The 24,039-nt window shown below is 39.8% G+C and overlaps 1 protein-coding gene across 1 annotated transcript in view; it reads right to left on the reverse strand.

Moving 5' to 3' along the window:
• PEPD (peptidase D) overlaps positions 1–24,039 on the reverse strand; it is a 232,864-nt gene that overhangs the window by 51,978 nt on the left and 156,847 nt on the right. Inside the window, exon 12 of the mRNA XM_039503186.1 lies at positions 1,386–1,534. Coding sequence (XP_039359120.1) covers positions 1,386–1,534 — 149 coding nt within the window. The remainder of the gene's footprint in view (positions 1–1,385; positions 1,535–24,039) is intronic.

Below are 24,039 nucleotides of genomic sequence, written 5' to 3' on the forward strand. Positions count from 1 at the left end.
GACTGTTTAGGGGCTTGGTACATTCACAAAGCTGGCTGAGAACCTGGCAAGTAGTTTCAGATATATAACTTAATTCTGTGACCTTGTTAAAGTAAATGGGTAAGTTAATTTAGAAAATCTCTATATTATTATGAGCATAACATTGCTTTAGATTTCAACTCCCAAAACTAATAAACAACATACTAGAAATTAACTTTATCAATACATATTAAATGAAGCAATTAAAGCTTGCAATAAAATGTAGAGAAAAATATGAAGACTGGATGGAACCAGGACTTTGAGGGGGAAAATTAGATAGATGATGGAGTGTGTACATTATTATTAAAATGGCAAAGACCTAGACTTCATATCCAGATAATCTTAGCTTGAAGTGCAACAATAAAATCCTATCTGGATGTGCAGCACTTACGTGTGCAGCCAGCTTGTATAATAGGGAAATAACATGTCCTAACTGGCAAACTAAAAAGCTTCCCCACTCTAAGGTCTGGTGGTTGAAAGCTAGTAAGGTAATGTTAAAGGAGAAATGTACTTTGTGCATTAAGTACATTCTCCACTAAAGCTAGTCTATTACTAATACTTAGAAATGTTCAAGTACCTTCACCATTAAAATATTCAAACTCACAATAACAGCTTTAAAAGCATTTAGCTCTAAAAGCATTTATTTGCTGAACTGAATGAAAACAGAATGACAAAAACCAAGATTTTCACTGCAGTGTTTTCTGCAATTACTCCATGCAGATGCTTCAACTATGAAAATGTACAATTCACTAGATGAACTGGCTCACATATAATTTAAGGACACAATGCATAATATTCAATAGTCTGTATTTTCTGATGCCCTCTAAGGTAATTAAGTATATTCCCAATACATATTCACTCATTTTTTAAGCAAAAGTTTTTTATATAATTAACATGGAAACTACAAAACCTAAATGCTTGAAATAAACTTGCGTATTGCGCAGTTTTGAACCTGGCAATACTCACTAAAATCCCCACAAAATGTTGCCAATTTAAATTGATATAACAACCATTACCTTTGATATAACCTTTGATATATTACCTTTGATAATTGCTATAACAACTGCCACCTTTAAGGTATTCAGAGAAAAATGAATATTAATTAATACAGAAATTTCTCAACGTATGTTATTTCCTGACAATACTGGGCTGGATGAGCAATATATATGATCATTTCTATGCTCCACTAATAGCTATTTAAACTTAGCAATAGGACTCTCACCATACAATTTTATTTTTATTAAACTATCATCTGGTGATCAGTTTCTTGCTTTTTCCAACCCTTTGAGTCCCAGCATAATTGTTTTGACAGCTTGAATGCTCCCACTAAGCTTGTCAATTTCTGTTGACATATAGCAATCTTTTACCTGGTTTGATTGCCTTCATTACAGCACGAGATGACTTAAGCACTGCTTCATAGATGGCCCTCTGGTCAGGAGTGAACTTTCCATTAGCTGGAAAAGTGCAGGTAATGTCAGAAGCATAGCAGTAATATTCTCCTCCCATGTCAAACAAGCTGAAAAGAAAGGGGGGAAATGTGAAAAATGAAATGCCAGAGTAGTAGTAGTAGAACAAACATACATTTCTTTACATTCCTGGTTTAAATAAAGCCAGATTAGGCCAAAATTATCACCACCCCAAAGCGCTGTTCTGTGACCTAAGTGAAATGAGTTGGTAGTTGCACAGTATTTCCTTGTAGGCAGGTATTCACATTACAGAGAACATGAACAGGCACCCTTGCTGGGAATTTCAGCACAAGGTAAAAAGAATGAATGGGGATAAAGGCAGTTCCTTTAAAAAAAGATTTAAAGGCATCCATGGCAACCTCTCAAGTTATAGCTCCTCTGACAAAATGGGATATTTTTGTGATTTTTTTTTTTAATGAATCCTGTGTGCATCTCAGTTTCCCACTGTACTTTGCAATGCTATCCAGTGGGGGTGGTGGTAGAGAAGGGCTCTCAGGGCATCACAAGAGACAATTGGAGAGTGTGTGTTGCCTTGCTGTTTGGAATGCAATGAATGGGTTGTTAAGGAACTGTCTGGAACCTGCTGAAACCAATCCGTATCAATGCAGAATCTGAAAGAGACAATGGGAAGCACCAATGACCAGATCATGCCCAGCTACAATCAATGACCAAGAAGAAGGAGGTTTTCCCTTCACCTCTCAGCAGGGTAGCTGAACAGAGACCAGCTCGAACAAAAGGACTGAGAGGTGACAAGCAAGGTATAAAGAGGGGGCTTCTGGAAGAGGCTAGCTGCTCTCACCTGGGACTGACAAAGAGGTCAGAGAAGAACACAACCTGAAATAGAATCCATTACAGCTTGGCTAGTGGATTGCTCTGGCTTGGCAGAATGGACTATGTCTTAATGTTTATTTCTCTGTGCTAACCTAAGGAATTCTGATGCTGTGTTCCAATTGACTACAAAATCCTATTGCTTTAGAAATGTTGCCTGGTGTCACTGCAAATACTTGATGAGGTACATTGGTCCCTGAAGAATGTAAATGTCTCTGACCAGGAGCTCACAGTGTGAAGCAGAAGTGTTTGTGCCTAGAGACTCAGTCTTGGAGGTGAGGCTGCATGGCCTACCCTGAAGGGAAAATGAGACCCTTTGCAGTCTCTATTACTGAAGGGATTCCTCCAAGAGACTGTTTAAAAGCTAGAGTGTAGCACCGATCCTGTGGATTTGTGACAACCACATGACCAATTTTTCAGATGAAGAAACATCTACTTGTATCTCACTGAAAAGAAGCTAGGGCTTTTCAGGGAGGCCAGCCCCAAAACTTAATAGAGTATAAACATAAACATTAGACACAGTCCATTAAACTACGGCCATTTGCATCTAATTGTCACAATCTATTTCTTGTTTAAACTCAATTTCTCTGTTAAAGGTTGAATGCCACTGCTCTGAACACTCATGTCCCTTTAGGACAAATTTGTCCAATAGGACTTTAAGAAACACATTATCTGCATTTTGAGGTGAACCAACCAGAAGAGAGCATTTAATACATCTTTCTGCATCAAAGACAGAAAACACTGGAGGTTTTTTTTTCTTTTTTAAGCCCTTAATAGCAACAGTTTTACTGGGGCAATAAAACTTGTGCTGCCCTTTGAGAAATACATTTATTCCACATATGAATCAACCATTTACCATTTTAGGACTACAGCTTAATTCTTGCTGATTTCTAAGTGGTACTCTGTGTCCTTGTGACAGCCAGATTACACATTTGCAATATTGTGCCAGTACAAGCCTTTCTGATATGGCACTGCCTCAGTTTCAGCAAAATTCAGCAGCAAGGCTTATCACCCCAAATCATCACCCATGTAATGGGTGCTCTCTCACAATCAATGTAAGACTTTGTATGGTCTTGACCCTTAGCACTTAAATTATCGCCTCATTTCCCATGTAATGAGCCACAGTTGGATATCTGCTGATATAGGTCTTCTCACTGCTCCTATGCAACAATTACTATTTCAAACAATATGGATTTTAGAGCTTTTAGCTAGTGTGTGTAAAGTTACTGAATTCTCTTTCCCTAGCAGTGCATAGTGGAGTCAATTAAACAAAATACATTTGTCCTATTTTGCCTTTTTCCCTCTTTTCTGTTTTAAAACTCAAATACTTTAATTTACATTATCTGTGCAATGCTGTGAGGTACCTTGGTATAAAGAGCAATATGTAAGCTCATTTTATTATTATACAACCAAAGAGGAACATCTTTAGTTTCAACCAACATTCACCCAGTGGGCTTCAAGTGTTATATACTTGTTAACTGTCGATAGCATCTCCTTCTATGATAGCCAGAACCCTGTATATTTCACAGCACAATGGGACCAGACTCTATCGCAAGCCCCTTTAAAATCTGCAGCATTGTCAATTGATCGTATATCCATGAAACAGAATAACCTTCATTCCAATTCCATTCCACCCCAAACATACATGATTATGGCTCACAGTTGAAAATACTCAGTCATGAAATATTTGTCAGTGATTATTTTCAGCAATTATTATTTTTGATGCTAGGTGGTTTTTTTTGGGCTGTGTTCTCCACATGCTCGGGGAGAGGGGAAATTATAGTATGCTCAGTGATTCCTCTTTTCAGTTCCCCATTCATTGGCTGCTGCTTTATCCTCTAGGCTGCCTAGCTTGCATTCCTGGCTCCATGACCCTTTCCCTGGTTCTATAGAACAAGTGAAGGGAGAACGCACTGTAATATAATTAATTAATTATCCTCTGTGGAGAAAGTTACAGAAGAGGCCACTCGCAGGCAGGTCTCAGCAGGGCAGGGAGATAAAACAAAATACTGGATGCCTGTCCACTGCAATAAATGCATAATTTTGTTGTATCTTGGAAAAATGTCACACTCCATGGCTACACAATACTGGAGGCCAAAGGTTACCAGGTGAGGTGACTGGGGCAGTTATCATCTATCATTCATTCTTTCAGGAGCTATGAAGGCTCAGGATGGACACTTATAAACTCAAAAATGTGAACTCTTTGCAACCATAACTATAAAAAACTTGTTTTTAAATGGACGCAGGGCTTCTGGAGCACAAGACATTTGCCTTAGAATTCATCCCCTTGCCAACATCCTTGATTTTGTGATCACGAAATAGATAGAGTTCTGATACCACCAAACAAAAGAAAAAACAAACGTTTGAACATATTAAATTAAATTAGAATCAACTAAGTATTTGCCAGAATTAAATATGAATCTTTTAGGTGGCAAATGTACTTATTAAGAGTCATTAATGTACACTCTGAGGGTGAAAACCTGGCCCCATTCAAGTTAATGGCAACATTTCCATTGATTTCAATGAGGCGAGGATTTCATCCTGAGTTACTACATTATAAACAAATTCTATTAATCCCTTAGCTCTCAAGCAACATGTGCTTCTTTATAGGCATGCATATAGGTCTCTCTTGGGTTTTTGGTAAGATATTCATGCAACATTTTTGAGACACATTCACTTCAGGTTAGTCTATACTACAAAGTTTTGCTGGCATAGCTACGTTGGCTAGGAGCATGAAAAAAATTACACCCCCTAGCTGACAATGTTTTGCTGGCAAAACCACTAGATGCAACTACGCTGACAGATGAGTGCACTGTTGGCTTATATAATGTTGTTCAGGGATACGGTGTAGCTCAGTGGTCCCCAATCTTTTCCGGGTGGCGGGCACTGGACGACGAGCCACCGAGGACCATGGCCAGCGGACAAGCATCTGTCAAAATGCCGCCGAGAAGCGGTAACATCAAGAGGCGTCGCCACTGAAATGCCGCCGAAAATCAGCATCATTTCAGCGGCGATGCCTCTTGATGATGCCGCTTTTTTGGCAGCATTTCAGTGGATGCTTGTCCGCCAGCCAGTACGTGGGTGCACATAAATGCCCCAGCGGGCGCCATGGCGCCCATGGGCACCATGTTGGGGACCACTGGTGTAGCTGATATCCTGGCCAAAGAACTCCTGCGGACTTATGCTGCACCTCCAGGGGGCTTGTGGCTAGCTGAAACCACATAGGCTCTATAACTATAAATCAAGTTAAATACATTTGTACTAGTAGCCACTGACATAAATTAAAGTTTGTGCTTTGATATTTTATTTCTACGAAAGTTGCTGTAAGGGAGGATATTTATTTTAATATTAATAATGTAAATAACTTACTTTGTAATAACTTAATACATACATTATTTGACTGAAATCTGTTCCATTCTTTTGTGACTATACAAAAAGCTGTAATAAAAATAATGTGTAGAAAGATGATACTAGAGATACCAGATAAGGCCTATTTCAAATCACTCAAACAACCAAAGAGGTCACACCAGCATATCAGAAGGGAATAAACAAGTACTGTGTGGGAAAGACATTACATATCCATCGAGATTGATATTATCAAATATGGAAAGCAAGTAGATATCTGCCAGGGTCTCAAATCTTGTGGTTCGGTTATAGTGAAATAATTACAGTATGAGCTAGTACCAATCATAATCCTACTATTAAGATCTATATTGAAATTCATAACATATGACAGATTGTGTGTTTTGGTTTGCATTCTACAAGGCAACAGTTCTGGTCCTACAGAAGACAAAGTTAAGTTTCGCCATTTGTAGGGGAAAATAACTATTAAAGGGTAATATTCAAAGGAAAAAATGGTGCGTTCCCTTTGATTCTTTATGATGTATGGGTTTAAGTTTGTTTTCTGCTTGTTTTTTAACCCTAGAAATATCTCTGACCTTATTTTCACTGTTTCAGCTAATGGTCCCCCATGAAGGGCCCCAGAAACAAAGCAAGAGCTCAGTTGTTCATTGAAAAAAAAATGGGAGTGCTGAATGATTAACAAAGATCTCTCTTTCCAAGAATTTGTGAGGTGTTCAAGTTAAATAGGTTTTAATGAAAAATAAGTGGTATGAGATTTTTAATAGTCTGACTACAAATCAATTGCTTATTTTAAAAAAGAAATTTAAGATTAAAATATCATAATCCCACAAGTTCTCCACTTGCATAGGAGGTTTTTAAGAAACAAGTAGAATTATATAACCAAACTTACTTGCAGTTTGTCTTTATGTATCAAATGAGCAAGTACCCCAGTTATTTTTTCTTTATAAGTCACCTTAAAACACTGAGTCAGAACATAAATAGCTCAATTCTCTAGCTCACATGGGACTATTTTGAGACCCTGACTTTTGAGATAACTAGGGACAGATGGCTAAATCTTGTGTCGTAAAGTGCCTTGTGGCTAAGCCAATGAATATTTTATATCTCCAATTAATAAATGAATTATAATTTAACTTTAATACAATGGGTTAAAACTGAACAGTCATAATTACTACTTAATGTTATATTACAATAATGCCCAAAGACCAATCAGGCACTGTACAGATATATACAAAGATGAGGTTAAATAGGTTTTAACAAAAAAATAAGAGGCACAAGATTTTCCATAGTCTGACTAAAAATCAATTGCTCATTTTAAAAAAAAAGATTAAAATGTCATAATCCTACTAATTCTCCACTTGCCGTACCCCAACGAGTTTACAGTCTAAATGCATACATCAGACTGTAAATCCATGCTCTGTGTGGGCAAACCTCTGTGTCCATGCAGGACCTCACTGAAGTCAATGTTGCTTTGCCTGGATGCAAAGGTCCACCCATGCGCAGCCACTTGTAGGAACCGAGCATTAGAAATAAAACTCCTGTTTGGAAGATTTAGCTATGAGAATGTAGACTCATGTTATTTAGGAAATTCTCACATAGTTAATCATTAAGAGTGTGTGTGTGTGTGTGTGTGTGTGTGTGTGTGTGTGTGTGTGTGTGTGTGTGTGTGTGTGTGTGTGTGTGTATAAACACATGATATTTTCTAGATTATACACAATTAAAATGTGAAATATATTTAATATAAAACGTTTATTTTATTGAAGAATTAAAGTTGTAGAAGAGAAGCCATTCCCACAACACAAAGACAAGCAATTTTACCATTATTTCACAAAATGGTAATTACATATGAGCTCAAACCAAAACCCAAGAGCAGTAAAACCCACAACATTGCTGAAGCTGGATCTTATATTTATGGTTCAGGCTCATTTCTGAACAGTAGCAAACTAGACAGCATATATATAAAAGTGTTGGCAGATGGAGAAAGTGTTTGATGTAATTATTAATATTGTTCTCAGTAAAAAGGTGCCATGTTCTTTAGGGTTGCATTCTAGATAGTACTGGACCCTGAGAGTGTGAACCAATCCCAAATTCAGAGGACAGACACTAAAAATTTAATTTTGTGAAATTCAAATTTTCATAGTACTTGGGATTTTCAAAGACGCTGAACATTGGCCTAATTTTGCTTACACTGAAGTCAATGAAAGTTTTACCACTGATTTCAATGTGAGCAGTTAGGCCAACACTGTGTTCTTCTTAAAAACCTGCCTACTAACTATCTGAACTTTGCATTGTCTCATACATTCAACCTTGTAACAATTTTAGAGCCTGAGCAGAAATTATTTCCTCTCTAGTCACATAGATGTTCTGCATTTTTTGGTAATTTATTCTTATATTTTTACCACCTATTAGATCTTATATGATAACAGATGTTTGACCAGTTACAAATCTTTCACAAAGGAATAAAATTCTTGCTTTGAAAAACGAAAGCATTCAAGTACTTATCCTTATGTGTTCAAGTTTTAATGTATTAGGATTAATTATCCTCCTGTTTGTGGTATATAAAGCTGTAATGTTGCTAAGTAAAGGCTGCCGACTCAGTATAATTACAATTCCAGAGGCATTCCATAATTTCCATAGATTAACAGGTTTCAATAAAGGCAATTAGGATTTAAATACACCACCATTAAAATAGCCAAAATCTTAAGGTTTTAAAAAAATTTTTTTTTAACATTACTGTCATCATAGACTTTTACTGGTTTTCTTAAACCAATTATAATTACAATCACCAAACAATATTAATAAAGAAGGCTGGGTTACTGCAGAACTGAGTAATGGAAAATAACCAAGTAGATGCTACACAGGAATAAAAGTTCCAGACCAGGCACTACCATTTGAGTAGGCTCTTGGGTTCTGGAAAGCCAACTCGTGTAGTGTACGTCACAGTTATTTCCTTAATTGCTCACACCTACTTGGGAGGGCTGATGGCGTGACCAGATGTCAGACAGCCTGTTGCAGGGACACCAGCAGCCTCCCCTTGTATGAGGGTTAAGGGCATCTGGAAAAGGCACAGGGCTGTCTGCCTGCTGTACAAGATGTTAGATGCCCCAACCCTTCTTTTTCCAGCTCCCTTAGAGCATGCCTCCCCATAAATCCACTTCCAACCCATTTACCAGGGAACTGTATTTCCTCTGTAACTAGTACCTGCACCAAGATCTGCCACACCTGCCACCTACTAAGTTGTGACATCTCATCCTAAGCACCAGGTCCATGACCTGCTGTAAGGAAGATGAAAAAACCCTAGCCTGCCATGGCCAATCTGGAGGTGAGGGAAACATTTCTTTCCAGCCCCAAAAGAAAAAAGGCAACTAGTGCCAGCCACAGCATATCATAAAACTCAGTCCTGTTCTGGGTTGAGGGTAGGTGCTGCTGATCTGAGAGAGAGATCCCTCTGGAATGTATGAATGGTGGGTCAATGCCCGCACCTGGTTTGGCCATTCCCCCCTCCTGGCCTCCACTCAGGTGTGTCCCTGTTTCCCCTCCCTTAGACCCCAAATGCAGGAAGGATCCTTAAAGGAGTATCATCCTCTTTTTTCCTGATACCCAGGAAAAAAATCAGCACATTCAGTTGCGATAGAGCACACTGACCGGAGACTTTAAAAGCTATATTTACAGACAGACACACGAATGCCCACTAAATATGTGCAACTACTGCGATTGTGTATATGACCGCAGTATATTTACTGTTACTAAATGCGGCAATTGCATAAACACACTAGACCAGTGGTGGGCAACCTGTGGGCCGCATGCGGCCCACCAGGGTGAGCTGATTGCAGGCTGCCTGGGAACAGCGAACCACGGCCACTGGGAGCTGCGGGGTACCGTGCCTGCGGATGGTCAATGACTGCAAACTGTGTCGTGGCCCGCCATCAGCTTACCCTGATGAGCTGTACGTGGCCCGCAGGTTGCGCACCACTGCACTAGATGAACAACTGTGCCTATCATATTTAGCCTAGAGGACTTCTTGATCAATTTATTTTTAAGAATAGTTCGATGCACAGTAACAAATGTAACAACACACCATACATTTAGTGTTCTTAATTTTCAGTTTTTATTTGGAAAAAAAGGGGGGGGGGATTTTTCAGTGTTTATTTTCCAAACATTAAAACCAGGATGAAATAGGGTTAAAAATAAAATCGTGGGGGAAAAAAGAAAACCAAAAAGCTTTTGTAATATGCACATTTTCCAATAGTACAATTGAAACTTTTTTTTACAATGTACAAAGGTATGCATTGTCTCTCTCAGAGCTAGTAGTTTTTCCAGAAATCCTGGTTTGCGTATGCTCACATAATTTTCTTCAAAATATCCTCACTCATGTTGAGCCTTTTGCGGTCTTGGAGGTAGTCCAATTTTGAAATATGCATCACTAGATCCAGTGGATACACTCAAAGCTCACCATGCCATTTTGCTGAAGTGTGTCTTGAGGACTGTTCCACAAAGCCAGCACTTCCCAGTTTTGCATTTTCAGGGTTACGCGAGTTCATGTAAGTAGGAAATTTCCCTTTCAGATTTGAAATTTCATCTTTAGTGGCAAATGGTTGAAACACTCTGTCATAACGGTCATAGTCTGCTGCAAAATTCACCTTGAGGAAGGGGTGCAACACCTGGATGACATTCCAAAAAAAAAATCTTCGGTACCAAACACTTCAGGGTTCAGATTACAGGCCACAGTCATCTCCCATTTCTCGCTGAGCATTGTGTTGAAGGTTTTGAATGCTTTTTTGGTTCTCTCATGTTCTGGCGTCAGAAGGATTTCCTGAAATAGCTGGGTTTTCTTTCCATATGTTTCTCCTGCAGCTTTCGTGCTCAATTCAGCTGAGATTTTGGTTGTCAAGATCCAGTAAATGTCTGTATTGGCAAATGTGTTGGAAGTAGGCTTGAAACCGGCTGCCAACTAAACATGGAGCCGTTGATCACTATGCGTTGAGCCTGATGATCTAGGCAGCTTTCTATCCACCTTATAGTCCATTCATCCAGCCCATACTTTTTTAACTTGCTGGCAAGAATACTGTGGGAGACCGTATCAAAAGCTTTGCTAAAATCAAGGAATAACACATCCACTGCTTTCCCCTCATCCACAGACCCAGTTATCTCCTCATAGAAGGCAATTAGGTTAGTCAGGCATGACTTGCCCTTGGTGAATCCATGCTGACTGTTCCTGATCACTTTCCTCTCCTCTAAGTGCTTCAGAATTGATTCCTTGAGGACCTGCTCCATGATTTTTCCAGGGACTGAGGTGAGGCTGACTGGCCTGTATTTCCCCGGATCCTCCTTCTTCCCTTTTTTAAAGATGGACACTACATTAGCCTTTTTCCAGTCATCCAGGACCTCCCCCATTCACCACGAGTTTTCAAAGATAATGGCCAATGGCTCTGCAATCACATCCGCCAACTCCTTTGGCACCCTCGGATGTAGCACATCCGGCCCCATGGACTTGTGCTCGTCCAGTTTTTCTAAATAGTCCCAAACCACTTCTTTCTCCACAGAGGGCTGGTCATCTTCTCCCCATACTGTGCTGCCCGTGCAGCAGTTTGGAAGCTGATCTTGTTTGTGAAGACAGAGGCAAAAAAATCATTGAGTACATTAGCTTTTTCCATATCCCCTGTCACTAGGTTGCCTCTCTCATTCAGTAAGGGGCCCACACTTTCCTTGACTTTCTTCTTGTTGCTAACCTACCTGAAGAAACCCTTCTTATTACTCTTAACATCTCTTGCTAGCTGCAACTCCAAGTGTGATTTGGTCTTCCTGATTTCACTCCTGCATGCCTGAGCAATATTTTTATACTCCTCCCTGGTCATTTGTCCAATCTTCCAGCTTCTTTTTTGCGTTTAAGATCAGCAAGGATTTCACTGTTAAGCCAAGCTGGTCGCCTGCCATATTTACTATTCTTTCTACACATCGGGATTTTTTTTCCTGCAACCTCAATAAGGATTCTTTAAAATACAGCCAGTTCTCCTGGAATTCTTTTCCCCCTCATGTTATTTTCCCATGGGATCCTGCCCATCAGTTCCCCTGAGGGAGTCAAAGTCTGCTTTTCTGAAGTCCAGGGTCTGTATTCTGCTGCTCTCCTTTCTTCCTTGTGTCAGGATCCTGAACTCGACCATCTCATGGTCACTGCCTCCCAGGTTCCCATCCACTTTTGCTTCCCCTACTAACTCTTCTCCGTTTGTGAGCAGCAGGTCAAGAAGAGCTCTGCCTCTAGTTGGTTCAGTAGCTCCAGTTTCTGACTGCAATCTCCTGTGAGGTTGTCTGCATTAGGAAGGGTTTTTGCTGCTAGACAGTATAGTCGCACAGTCACCAATAGGCTCCTCTGCAATTAACAGCAGCTGTCCAGTGAAACAAAGAGCACTCACAAATTCATTGACACAATCATGCTTGTGTCCCCTCTTTTATTAAAGCCCTGCTGAAAGCTCCTGATACTGACTTCTTTATCCTGAAGCTCACTTTCTTCTCTAACCTTCTTGTGTTGCTTGCTTTTGACATGCTCCTTTATTTTATCAGCGTGAGCGCTGACTGCAGTGCTGCAGTACTTGCAGTGCAATGCAGCCTCTTCATTCCCATCTTTACTTTTCTTGCAAATTTCTAAGCAGCGATTTTCTTGTTGGTATTCAGGCATAGATTTGTATTTTTGCCCCATGCTTTTTACCTTATCTATCTGTAACCCGCAAGGAGCTTACCTAGGTTCCTGGGGCTCTGTGTGCTTGTAGTTCAGGCAGAGGCTTACTGTCCCTGGTAGGGAGGGGGAGCCAAGGGTAGACTGAGTCTGCTAGGCAATCCTGAGAGAGAGAGAGGAGAGACACTATGTAGAACAGAGGCCCCTGTGGGTTTGGGGAAGGATTGCAGGCATGCCTGCTTAGAGGAGGGGGCAGAGTCAAATGATCGACAAGGGAACGCCCGGGAAGAAGAGCTAGCCTGACCAATAAGGAGTGCGATGCCCTATCCTGGGAGTCCTGGAAGGGACAGAAGCAATTTTGGAGGTGGTCTGGAACCAGCTACAGAAAGGGCAGAACTGGCTGTGTGGGGATCCAGAAGAACCCAGTCCTGCCCATCCAAACCAGTAAGGAGAGTGGCCCTAAAGGAGGTAACCAGGTGGATAGGGGGCCCTACATATCTTTATCTGTGGAAGATTGATTGTTTAAGTTCAGTGCTCCCACTACTAAACGGACGCAAAGAAATAGGCGGGCAGTATCTCTTTGTGATATTAACGTTTGATTTTCTAACCTCCACTGTGTGTGAATTTTGTGTTTTCCACTGTGGAACTGCTTCAGTTTCAGAGCTGCAGGACACAATCACGTAAAGCTATAGTGTTTTAAAAAAATAAATACCCCAAACAATACTGAGTGGATTGATAAACAGGTGTAAATCAGTAAAAGCTGAACCCCTTTAATAAAAACAAACAAAACAACCAGTAATTTACCAGTAAAAAAAAATCACTGAAAATGTGGAACACTACATATATTGCATACTACAAGTCCCTAAAGATTGTGATTCTTCACTGAAGAAAAATATACACAGTATATTTCCATTATCTATGTACCTTGTTCACTTCACATTTTCTGCAACATGAAGATATATTTTCTACATTTTTTCCCCATGGAAGAACAGCCAACCAACAAAATTACAGGCATCACTTTCCCATTTTCCCTTCCTTGTGGTTTTAGCACTTTATAAACAGGATTGTTCATACCTGGTTGACATCTGCCCAGGGAGAATGTGGCTGAGGTTGCACAAGGTCATTGCAACCTCACCTCTACCATGTGTCTGCAATGGACAGTTCAGCTAAAAAAGCATCACTGATCACATGCTGAGCATGATCAGTGTGAGTGAAGCATCGATTAGCTCATACGTACTGACATCTTTGCTTCCAAGTCCTGAAGTCCTCAACCGAAAATAAACTTTATTTGGCTTACACCTGAGGGAGGGCAAGTAACGAAAATCCTGCCTGACCTTCTTTGTGTGTGAATCCATATGGTGTGCAATGGTAGCTAATGGTCACTGATTCCATATTCCCCCACTTATTTTCCCCCTTTTAATAATTTTTATTAATAATTTGTCTAGTTCTTCAATTTTTCTTTTTAGAAGCAAATATGGAAATATACCTAGAATCTCATATAAAAGGTGCGCAGTAAAAAAAAAGCACAAAATAAAATATTTTGTGGGAGTAAAGGCAAAAAGTGTCTTACTTGTATAGAACTGCATGATTTGATTTTTAGAGCTCTCATGCTGGTTCTAGGTCCACATGCATGTACTTTATAATCTTCCTTCCCTCACACATTGCAAAATACTGTAAACATTATTAACTAAAGCTGGACAATGCAAAGTATGAGAAAAAGCAGATAACCTTTCAGGTGCTTTACTGACAGACTGAATTGCTATGTATCAGCAGTGTAATGTTAGCCAATAAGGTCAAACAAAAGGTAGGCTGCCTTTTACATCTGTTCTAGCAGTAACCTTCAAAAAAATCACTAACTACATTTCACTTCTTTTTTCACAGGCAAAAAGCCTGATCTCAATTTAAAATTACTTTGAACATAAAAGAGCAAAGGCCAAAAGTGGCACAGCATGAGGCTTATTCCATAATCTTGTGATTGTGTTAGAAATAAATGCAGAAAGGAACTAATAGATATTCCTCTCTCTTATATGAAACCTTTCAGTTATTCAGTGGAAGTTTGGAAGGTCCTAGGGTTCAGTTGCTAAGCACTAATCTGCACTTTCCATTTACTACATAGGTTAGGTTCCATGCTAATATTTAATATAATTTAGGGACCTTGGAAATAATTTCAAAAACACCCAAGTCCATTGACATTCAATGGAATTTTAGGCATCCAAGTCACTCACATGCTTTTGAAAGTAATACCTGTTACTATGGGCCAGATCCTCCACCATCAGAGTCATAGGTGGGACTACTGGGTGAATAAGATGAACAGGATGTGGTCCTATTACTTTCACAGCACACTGTATGGTAAAAGGTAACTTTAGAGTTATATTATGGGCTTTAAAATCTAGAAAAATATTTTGTGGTTTGATAACACTGATTAAGAGTCTTCAATACTGAATGATCCCAGTGCACTTTACTTATCAGTTTAAATTTGTAAAATATGAGGTGTAAATGGACAGGTTTATTTTCTCCATATATAGGCATAAAGTCACTGCATGAGATTATGTGTTAAATGAAAGAACCGTCTCTTTCTAATGTTATGTCAAACTGCCACCTTACTTTATAGATCTACTTTCTGTGTTTGGTCAAAATTAAAGTTAGATCTCCTCTGTAGTGTGGTGCAGGATCCACTTCCTTACTATCTTTACACACAGAGAGGGCTCTCCAACAGTGGAGATGTGGCCAGTCTTTCTGTTCCCTTTGCATGATTCAAGTAGGTCAGAACATGGGGTGAAGGATATTAGATTCAACACTGGTAACAGAATATTGAGGTTTTCACTTCTAAACTGGTTGTTCAAAGCAGGTCAATTCAATAGTGACTAGGTCCATGGTCTATACAGGGAATGCGGTTATGTATCCAGAAAATGGCTGCATAATTAACCGTTGTCACATAAATCTACTTGTGCTACATATATTCACAAAAAGCTGCCACCATACACTCCTGTACTTCTCCACTTGCTGTCTTCTTCCTTGTCTGGTTGCTTTGTGTTTTCACCAGAAGAGGGAGTTCAATCAATTTCCCACGCTGGTTCTCATGCTGCTGCCCTTCAAAAGGAAGCAGTGAGAGACTGTCCAAGTCTCAGATAGCTTTGCCAGATTTGCCAGCCTGCCACAACTCTCGGTGGAAGGGTGGTGGTGTGAGAGATCCTCCATGGAGCTTTACAGTCTGTACAAAGTTAAAGCATGGCATGCATAAAGTGAGGCATGCAGAACTTTCTGGCTACTTAAGACCTTGCAGGAGAGAAGACTGTATGGTCCACTGAGGAAATAGGTGGCAGGGTACAAGGGCAGCTAGCTGTGGAAGGGTTCTCAGTATTTTTTTTTTCCATAGGGACATTGGGAGGCGTGCAGGAGAGCTACGGAGCTCTGCTTGGCAAACAGCTTCCTCAGGAACACAGCTCCTAAACTGCGTAGTGGGGTTCCCTTTCAAAAGAGTGGAGAAGGTGTGGGTTCACTGGAGCAGGGGCAGCAGCATTTGATGGGTACAGAGAGATTTGGAGAAATGGGCACATTGCAAAGCTTCTAAGCTGCTGGAGCAGTCTGCCCTTCCACCATCCTGTCATGGAAGAAAACAGTCTCCAAAGACAGCAGCAGCATGGGACCGCCCTCTTTCTCCCATATTCACTGGAATTAAATACGGATTTTGGAAGTTAAGCCCTGTTCATCTCATGGGCATCAATTCTAAACCTCATTCAGTTGGATGTTAAAAGCTGCTTCAACAAATACCCCTCTACTCTCGTAACAGCCTATATACACTTTATAATTCCCTTCACACAAGGGTAAGAGAGATTGCACTTGGGTTTTGCCTTGTTTTAAATGTTTCCCTTTTGTGAAAATATCAGAAAATAAAAAGTAGCAATAAAAAAACAAAACAATCAAACAAGTCTTGACACTCTGGTACAGCCCTGTGCACTACCATTGGGGAAGCTTTGTACTGGTGGCAAATCACAAGTCCTAACTTTCTCAGTATAGATGCAGCCAAAGGCACCTTGGTTAGCTTGTCCACAGCTACCATCTGCTATGGAAGCCAGTCTCCCCTTCTGAGAAAGCCTTTTCATTCTCCATGACTCATTGAGTTTTTGCAGGGAGATGGCAGCTCAATACAAAGAAGAAATGAAGAGCAGGGAGTTACTGCTAGAGTCTCTAAGTGCTTGGGGTTGCTGGGCAAGAGGGACTGAGGCAGCAGTGGCTGCACTGGAAGCTGCAGAAGAAGAGTGTCAGTGTTCTATTCCAGCATCTCTGCTATTGAGAATATTCATGAGGTTAGGAAAATTTTAGGGAAAGTTCCTAGAAGAGGTTACCTCCTTTACAAGTCTACCAGCTTGCTGAATCAGTGTGTGTTTTCTGCCTCTGGTACTGCTCAATAGGCTATAGCTATGAAGATCTTTAACAGAAGCAGTTCTCTCCTGAAGGAAAGTCAGGCCTGCCTTGCCCTTAGTGCTTTCCTAAGAGTGGCTGCAACGCTAGCTTGTCATCTGCTTGAGACCTCCATCTCAAAACAGAAGATTCGGAAGCATCATTGTAACACCTTTCTTTTGCAGAGGCAAGGGTGAGAATGTCACAGCAGCAGGCCGATGAAAGAGAGTGCAACCCTGTAAATTGTTTGCAGCTGGCTGCCTCTTCATCAAGCTCAGGGAGGGAACACCCCATTGGTTCTGACCTGGTGAGGTGAAGGCTAGAGAATGCCAGCACAAAGTAAATGATTCACATACGGTTATACATAGGAACCAAAGTTTTGCATCTAATTTTATAACAGATGCCTAATAAATGCAACTATTTCCAGAGGTACTGGGCACCCACAGCTCCTGCTGAGCTGTGCACATTCAGTACCTTTAAAGTCAACCCACAGTTATTTAGGTGCTAAAACTTCTCTTTAGATGCTTAACTTTCAGCACCAAAGATTGTGTGCACTAAACAAATATTGGAGCTTAGAGAAATAGGTGAAATGTCAGACCTTTGATTGTTGATTTTACTGTAAATACTCTCAAACTCTCATATATGTAAAAGGTCAGTGCTTCCCACTTTTGCCCTGGATAAAACTGAGTCAGCATCAGACAGTGAACAAAGCAATACTTCATTTCATTTCAGAAACATCTCATGATTTTTCTTGGCTTTGAAGCAGGTAACCTTAGAATTACTTAACCCTGTCATTTTCCAAATTGATCCATTATTCAGACACTTCACAATACTATACATGCTTTAAGAAGACAAAGCCAAGAGTTGCCAGCCTTCCTACTTACATGGCCAAATGTGCAAGCCAAATTTGCAGCAATCAAGACAGTAGGCAGTAATTTAGAACAGCAGTGCCTGAATGTTCATGAGCCATGAGTGTATTGCCAGTGACAGGAAAGCACATTTTTATCTGTTGGGAAACAAGGTCTATTCTTCACGGCAGCACCTCAAGAGGATAATATACCACTGCAATTGGGAAACATTCTTGCCTTTGAATGGCTCAGTGGTGCCATTTAGGGGCAGTGTAGACCTGTATCCCTTTAGAGGGAGCACTGGAAGGCATCCAGCCTTGGAAAGCATGCCTCAGGGAGAAAGCCTTCCGGAGCTCCCTGCTACCGCACCTTTTGGGTGACACCTGCTCCTGGGTAACAGAGTTGGAGCAGTCCCTCAACTGCCCTGAGTGTAGAAACTGGGACTGGACTTATCCATGGTCTTTATGCAGGGCATTCAAGGGATGGGCTGGAGGCTCCCTGTTCTCTTCCTCTGAACTGTGCACCTGTTTAAGAGTCAGACTGAATCTGTATCTACGCACTCCAAGGCTACTATGAGTTAACTTCCGACACCCAAGAAAAGAGAGAGGGCTTCAGGAAGCTGATTTTCTACTGAAATGCAATATAAGCACTAATCTTTTTGAGATCATATTTTAAACGTTATTTGCCTATATGTGATTATAATAGAAAGTCACTTGATTTTTGTGGGTGTTATTTCTTATTATGCTAAATAATATACTTTAAAACAGGAAATATTAAATTCATCTGTCCTTCAATAAAACACGAGACCTAGTCCTGCTGATCTTATTCAACCAAACTCCCAATGACACCAGGCCCACGATATGCAAAGCAATGCTTCAGTCTTACTTAGAGTACCAAACAATATCTAAGAGTCCATCAAAATCTAGAAAATAAAACTAATTTTCTGAATGTGATAAAAAGGAGAAATAAATTAACATGGTGTTCTAAGGAGAAAGGTAAATTAAAAGACTAAAATACAGCACTTAAATGAAAACTGAAATGTTTTTACAATAAAAAGCACATTGTTGCTATTGACCTTTGCTTGGTTTAGAATGCTTGTACATTTCAAGCAGAATTCAAACTTGGAATGTGGATTATCCAGTATGAACAGAAAATGTGTTCAATTAGAGAAGGAAATCAATTCAATAAAAGGCCTACTAAATACATTTTTCTATTTTTAATCAAGTTCAGATTTTGTGAATTAACATAAAATTAACCATGCATATACCATAAGAAAAAAAATCAACAAATTTTTACTAAAAATATAAACTAACTGCAGATGACTGAATAAAATTGAAGGATTTTTTTTAAAAGAAATTAACAGCCTGTTGCTTCTTCATTCTACCATTAAACAAAACAGTTACCAATTTAATTCCTTACATTACTTCTAAGAAACACAACAGTAACAGAAAAATTAACAAAATGTTTCCAAACTGCATCAGATTAAAAAGTCTATCAGTTTTGTAAATCATTAGTGCACTGAACCTCAAAATCCATAAAAACATACAAAGCCAAGTGAAAATACTTGGCTTAGCCATATCAAACAGCTCAGGTTTTACATTTGATATGTTAATGTCTTGGGATATTTGCAGGCCTTAAATTTTAAAACAATAAATAAATATAGAAGAATAAAATATCTATCATAAAGTAAGCTGTTTTAATATCAGACAATTAAAGCAGTCTTGGGGAAAACTATTTTTAATACAAAAAGATTAGACTCAGTTCTCGCTTTTTAATGCAATATTGCCCCCATCTGGACAAAATCATTTTTGGTGTGCAGTGTCTGGTGTTAAGTGTTGCAGCACTAACAATAAAAAGCAGCATTTTTTCTAAAACAGAATTAAAAATACATGACAAACAATTTTATCTATCCTTTTGTTTAATATATCTGTTTTAAACATTCCTCTGGTACTTTCATAAATGAAGACTTTAAACAAATGCTTTCAGTATTTTGTACTAAAGAAATAAATGTTAGCTGCTTGGTCAGGGCCGGTGCAACCATTTAGGCGACCTAAGTGGTTGCCTAGTGAGCTAGGATTTGGGGGGTGGCATTTTCTTCGGCAGCGACCGCGGTGGCTGGATCTTCGGCCGCCCTGGTCGCCGCCAGCATTTAGGCGGAGGGAGCTGGGGACGGGGAGCACCGGGAGGGCCGCCTGCAGCAAGTAAGGGGGGCGGGGGCGGCACGCAGGGGAACTCCCCACCCCGGCTCACCCCCGCCCCGCCCCGCCTCCTCCCCGAGCATGCCGTGGCTGCTTCATTTCTCCCACCTCCCAGGCTTGTGGCGCCAATCAGCTTAGGTGCCGCAAGCCTGGGAGGCGGGAGAAGTGAAGCAGGGACGGTGTGCTCGGGGTGGAGGCGGAGCAGGTGAACTGGGGTGGGGGGGGGGCTCAGGGCGGAGAGCTGCTGCGGGGGGGGGGGCACGTCATGGCAGGGGCCTGGGGATGGGGAAGGGCGCAAAATATCCTTGCACCGGCCCTGTGCTTGGTGCTCATGAAAAGCGCTAGTGTAATGGGGAGAGAGAGAGAGAGAGAGAGAGAGAGAGAGAGAGAGAGAGAGAGAGAGAGAGATATTTCCCCTCATTCCCCAAAAATAAATAGTGTATGATTTTCAACAAATTATAATAATAATTTAGTTATGGAGAATATTCTGAGGTATTTCAAATTCAATAAATCCAGAATTTAAGGCATTATGGTATTGCTTTTAATATTAAAAACCAACATTATGCTTTTCGATCAAAGAAGGAAATATGATAACTAAGCAATTATAGATTATCTGTTCTGTTTTAGAGGGGCTCAGACAATGTACAAACACTCATATTTGGTTGATAACAAGAAGTAACCTCGTTTCTGCCATATTCCTCATATGTTTAGAATAATCATTATCAACTACAAGTGTCCTGAAAAGTGTCACAAAAAGTGTCCCATGTATCTTTTCTATGCATTTATGTAGATACACTTAATTGCTCAAAATATATTATTTTTTCTATTCATTGTATTCATCCTGCGTTATCTGTTTGTGATCTTCTTTTATACTGCCAATTCAGTGCCGAGATTCTGAGTGATGAGCAAAACCAGCAACTTCCAGAATGGCAGTTGGTGGGAGGACCAGTGGTTAAAACAGGGTAGACACTTTTAATAGTGAAACTATGAAAAACAAACAAATGTGAATCTTGAATCCCCTTAAACTGCAGATTCTTAGTTATGCCAAACAGGAAGAAACAAATTGAAATTCAGTATTATAATACAAGAGGAAGACATAGTTATATACTAACATACTATACAAAGATGTTTACACTTGCATGGATGTTTCATCTTTATTCTGGAGATTAACAATTCATTGCTAATAACATCAGGTAGATACATTTATTTCTATGGCAGGACTCTTTTTTCCCCCCCAAGAGACAATTTATACTTAATTTTTGTGCCCGCTGTGCCAATATTATGTTAATAGTTTAAACTAGAGATGTGACATTAACTAAAATAAATCTGAATAAAATGAAGTATTTCTTGCTGTAGATTTAAATTAGATAGCTTTCCATTCCCACTATCTACTACAATTTGCCTGCATAAATAATTGGTGCTTGGTGATAGAGTGATGGGCATACTTAAAACGCCTAAAATAGACACTTTAATTATGCTTTATTGGGACTGTATTAAGGCTACATTTTTATGCTGCAATTCTTATGATAAAAAAAATTATTTGAATAAAACTTGTCTACAGGACTCAGGTTTCAGAATTTAAGTACTAAATAAAGTTGTGATTAATTTACTGACATCACTGTGTGGATGTACTAGCTCAATGATGGCAGCGAAGGGGTGTGATGGGACAGTAGCTCTCTTCACAAAAGATATTGTAGCACTTTCTAATATTTTCATTGAAATCAGTGAATTAAGAGCTGAACATATTAAAAATGGTCAAATAAAGGCAAAAATATCACCTGAAACACCAACATCCTCCCATTTAAACTTTTACAGTTAATTTTATTGTATAAATAATATATAGCTCCAGAGTGAATACAAGGTTAACATTCTCTCTCACAGGTCTGCTGCAGGTCATAAGTGGTTCATGCTGAGCTCTCATTATTTATGACTTCATTTGAGTCCCCCCTAATGAATTACATCCTTGGATTTGCTTTAGGGCTAGCTAGAATCCTCTATGTATTTCTCTTCAGTCGTCTTTTCTACAATCGGGCCCAATCTTGCAGACTTCATGCACAGAAAACTCCAACTGACTTCACAGTGAGTTAAGTGTACATAACAGATTCACAGGATTCTATTTATCAAAGTGCATGCATTACAAATGCACATGGGGGGAGATCATACCACTAAGAATGAAGATCACTTCTGTGTTAATAGTGTGAACTACTACAGGGATACCTCCAACCTTTTTTTTTTTTTAAATAAAGCAATTAAATAGACTTTGTGATTATCTTTAGTATTCTGCAAGCAAGAATACATAAACCAGTCCTAAAAATGTTATCAGATCCTTAAGGCTACCAAAAATAGCTAACTTACTAAATGCCAAATTTTATTTGGGGCACATCTATCAACAACAATAAAAAGACAGAAACATGCACCTTAAAATATAGACACAAAACAGAGTCCAGCAACAGCAGCTATATTCTCTTTTTGTGGCATCTGGGTTCAAATGTATTTTCAAGCATTTAAAACATTTAAATTTGGATTTCACATATGAAGTCTTTATGTTAGGATTATAGGCATCATTTCCTAATTATCAAAGGTTACAGGAACCCTGCTGATCAATTTCAATAAATCAATGAATTTATAAAATTCCCTCAGAAATCTGGCAGTAACAGTAATCAACAAAAAATATGTTGTACTGTACTAAGCACCTACCTAGCAAACTGAATATAATGAATTCAAATTATTCTACTGGATACATCTCAGAGTCAAAACATAAAAGTACACATTATAGATTTAGCATCAGCAGGGCTTGTCAAGCTCAAGTTACCATCTGGGACTGTTCCCATGCTACACAGTTGTGGAGCCAGATGCCTATCTACTTCCTAGGGTAGAATGGAGAGGGGGTGTTTTGAGGACAATGAAGGGGGAGAGGAGCCCAATGTGGGAAACTGACATCTTGCCTGATGCTCCCAGAAGGCAAAGTAGGAGTCAGACTCCATCCAGTTTAACTGCCATACGCTCAAGGGACAGATAGCTCCAAACCAAAAGAATGTCATTTCCCCACATTGACACTCTATTGCTTTACAAATGTCCCCTTGCTGCCCTCAAAGCATCCCCCCATCCCCCACTACACCCTAGTCTTCTTTCTATCACCAGCCTCCCCCTCATCCCATAACTGTCCTGTGGCTCTGTGTCCCACATGACAGCATTGGTAGGACTGGGTCAGAAGACACCAGAGAACTGACAGTATGTCACCCTTGTACAGAGTGGTGGGCTCTCAGTCTTTCTAGCCCTGTCTCCCCTCTTTAACTTGAAACATTACAGCTACAGCATGGCTCCAGGAACAGTGGTTATCTTATGACAAAATAAATGCTGCAATACCTTGGCATAATGTAGCAAATTTCAGCCTTAAACTCATTTTTTATCCATGCTGTTGATGACCGAAGAAAACCAGTGTTTTGGCTTTACTTGACTTATGTTACCAGAGCGGGCTACATTTTTAATACATCAATTTGACAATATTTTCAGGTATAAAGATTTTGTTTAAATGTAATTTCAAATGAAACTACTGCATGTAGGCTTGTGATCAACATGTGTAGTGAGCATACTGGTTCATTTGCATGACCTTTTTGCTTGCATGAATAATACATATTTGCTTTATGAAAACAGCTTTTTTAGTAGACCGTATTGATTTACTTGTTCACTATGTGGATTTTAATTTAAAACATCTTAACTTGTATATGGAACACTGGTTTACTTTAATAGTGATATTTATAGTTAATTAAATGTATTGGGTTATAAATGAATTGCGCATTGGTCTATAAAATACATAGATTTTCCTAATACAATGCATTGATTTCTGTGTATGACACTTCATATGCTGTGTGCTAGGCTGCTACTGTGCTTGAGAGCACCTAAAATCATAGGCCTGTGCACTATTAGAGATTCAGGAATCCTTTGTACAGCTCATCAGAGGGTAGCTGGTCCTCTGAAGGGGTCAAGGGCTTAGCCTACCTTTGACAGGATTCACAAAAGATCATGAGGCAAGTCAGGTTCACTTGGGATTACTTAAGTCACTGAGTAACTGGGAGGCAGTTAAGGTACCTGGGCATGATAAGGGCCTCAGTTAGACAAGGGCTCCTGAGGAGAAAGGAAGATCCAGAGGAGGGGAGCTCCCAGGGAACATGAACTAGGAAAAAGCTCTCCAGGCATGGAGGCCTACGAGAGACCCTGAACAAGCACGGGAAAGACGGCAGAGCCCGTAA

Source organism: Mauremys reevesii, linkage group 16, assembly GCF_016161935.1.
Source record: "Mauremys reevesii isolate NIE-2019 linkage group 16, ASM1616193v1, whole genome shotgun sequence".
Lineage (NCBI taxonomy): Eukaryota > Metazoa > Chordata > Testudines > Geoemydidae > Mauremys > Mauremys reevesii.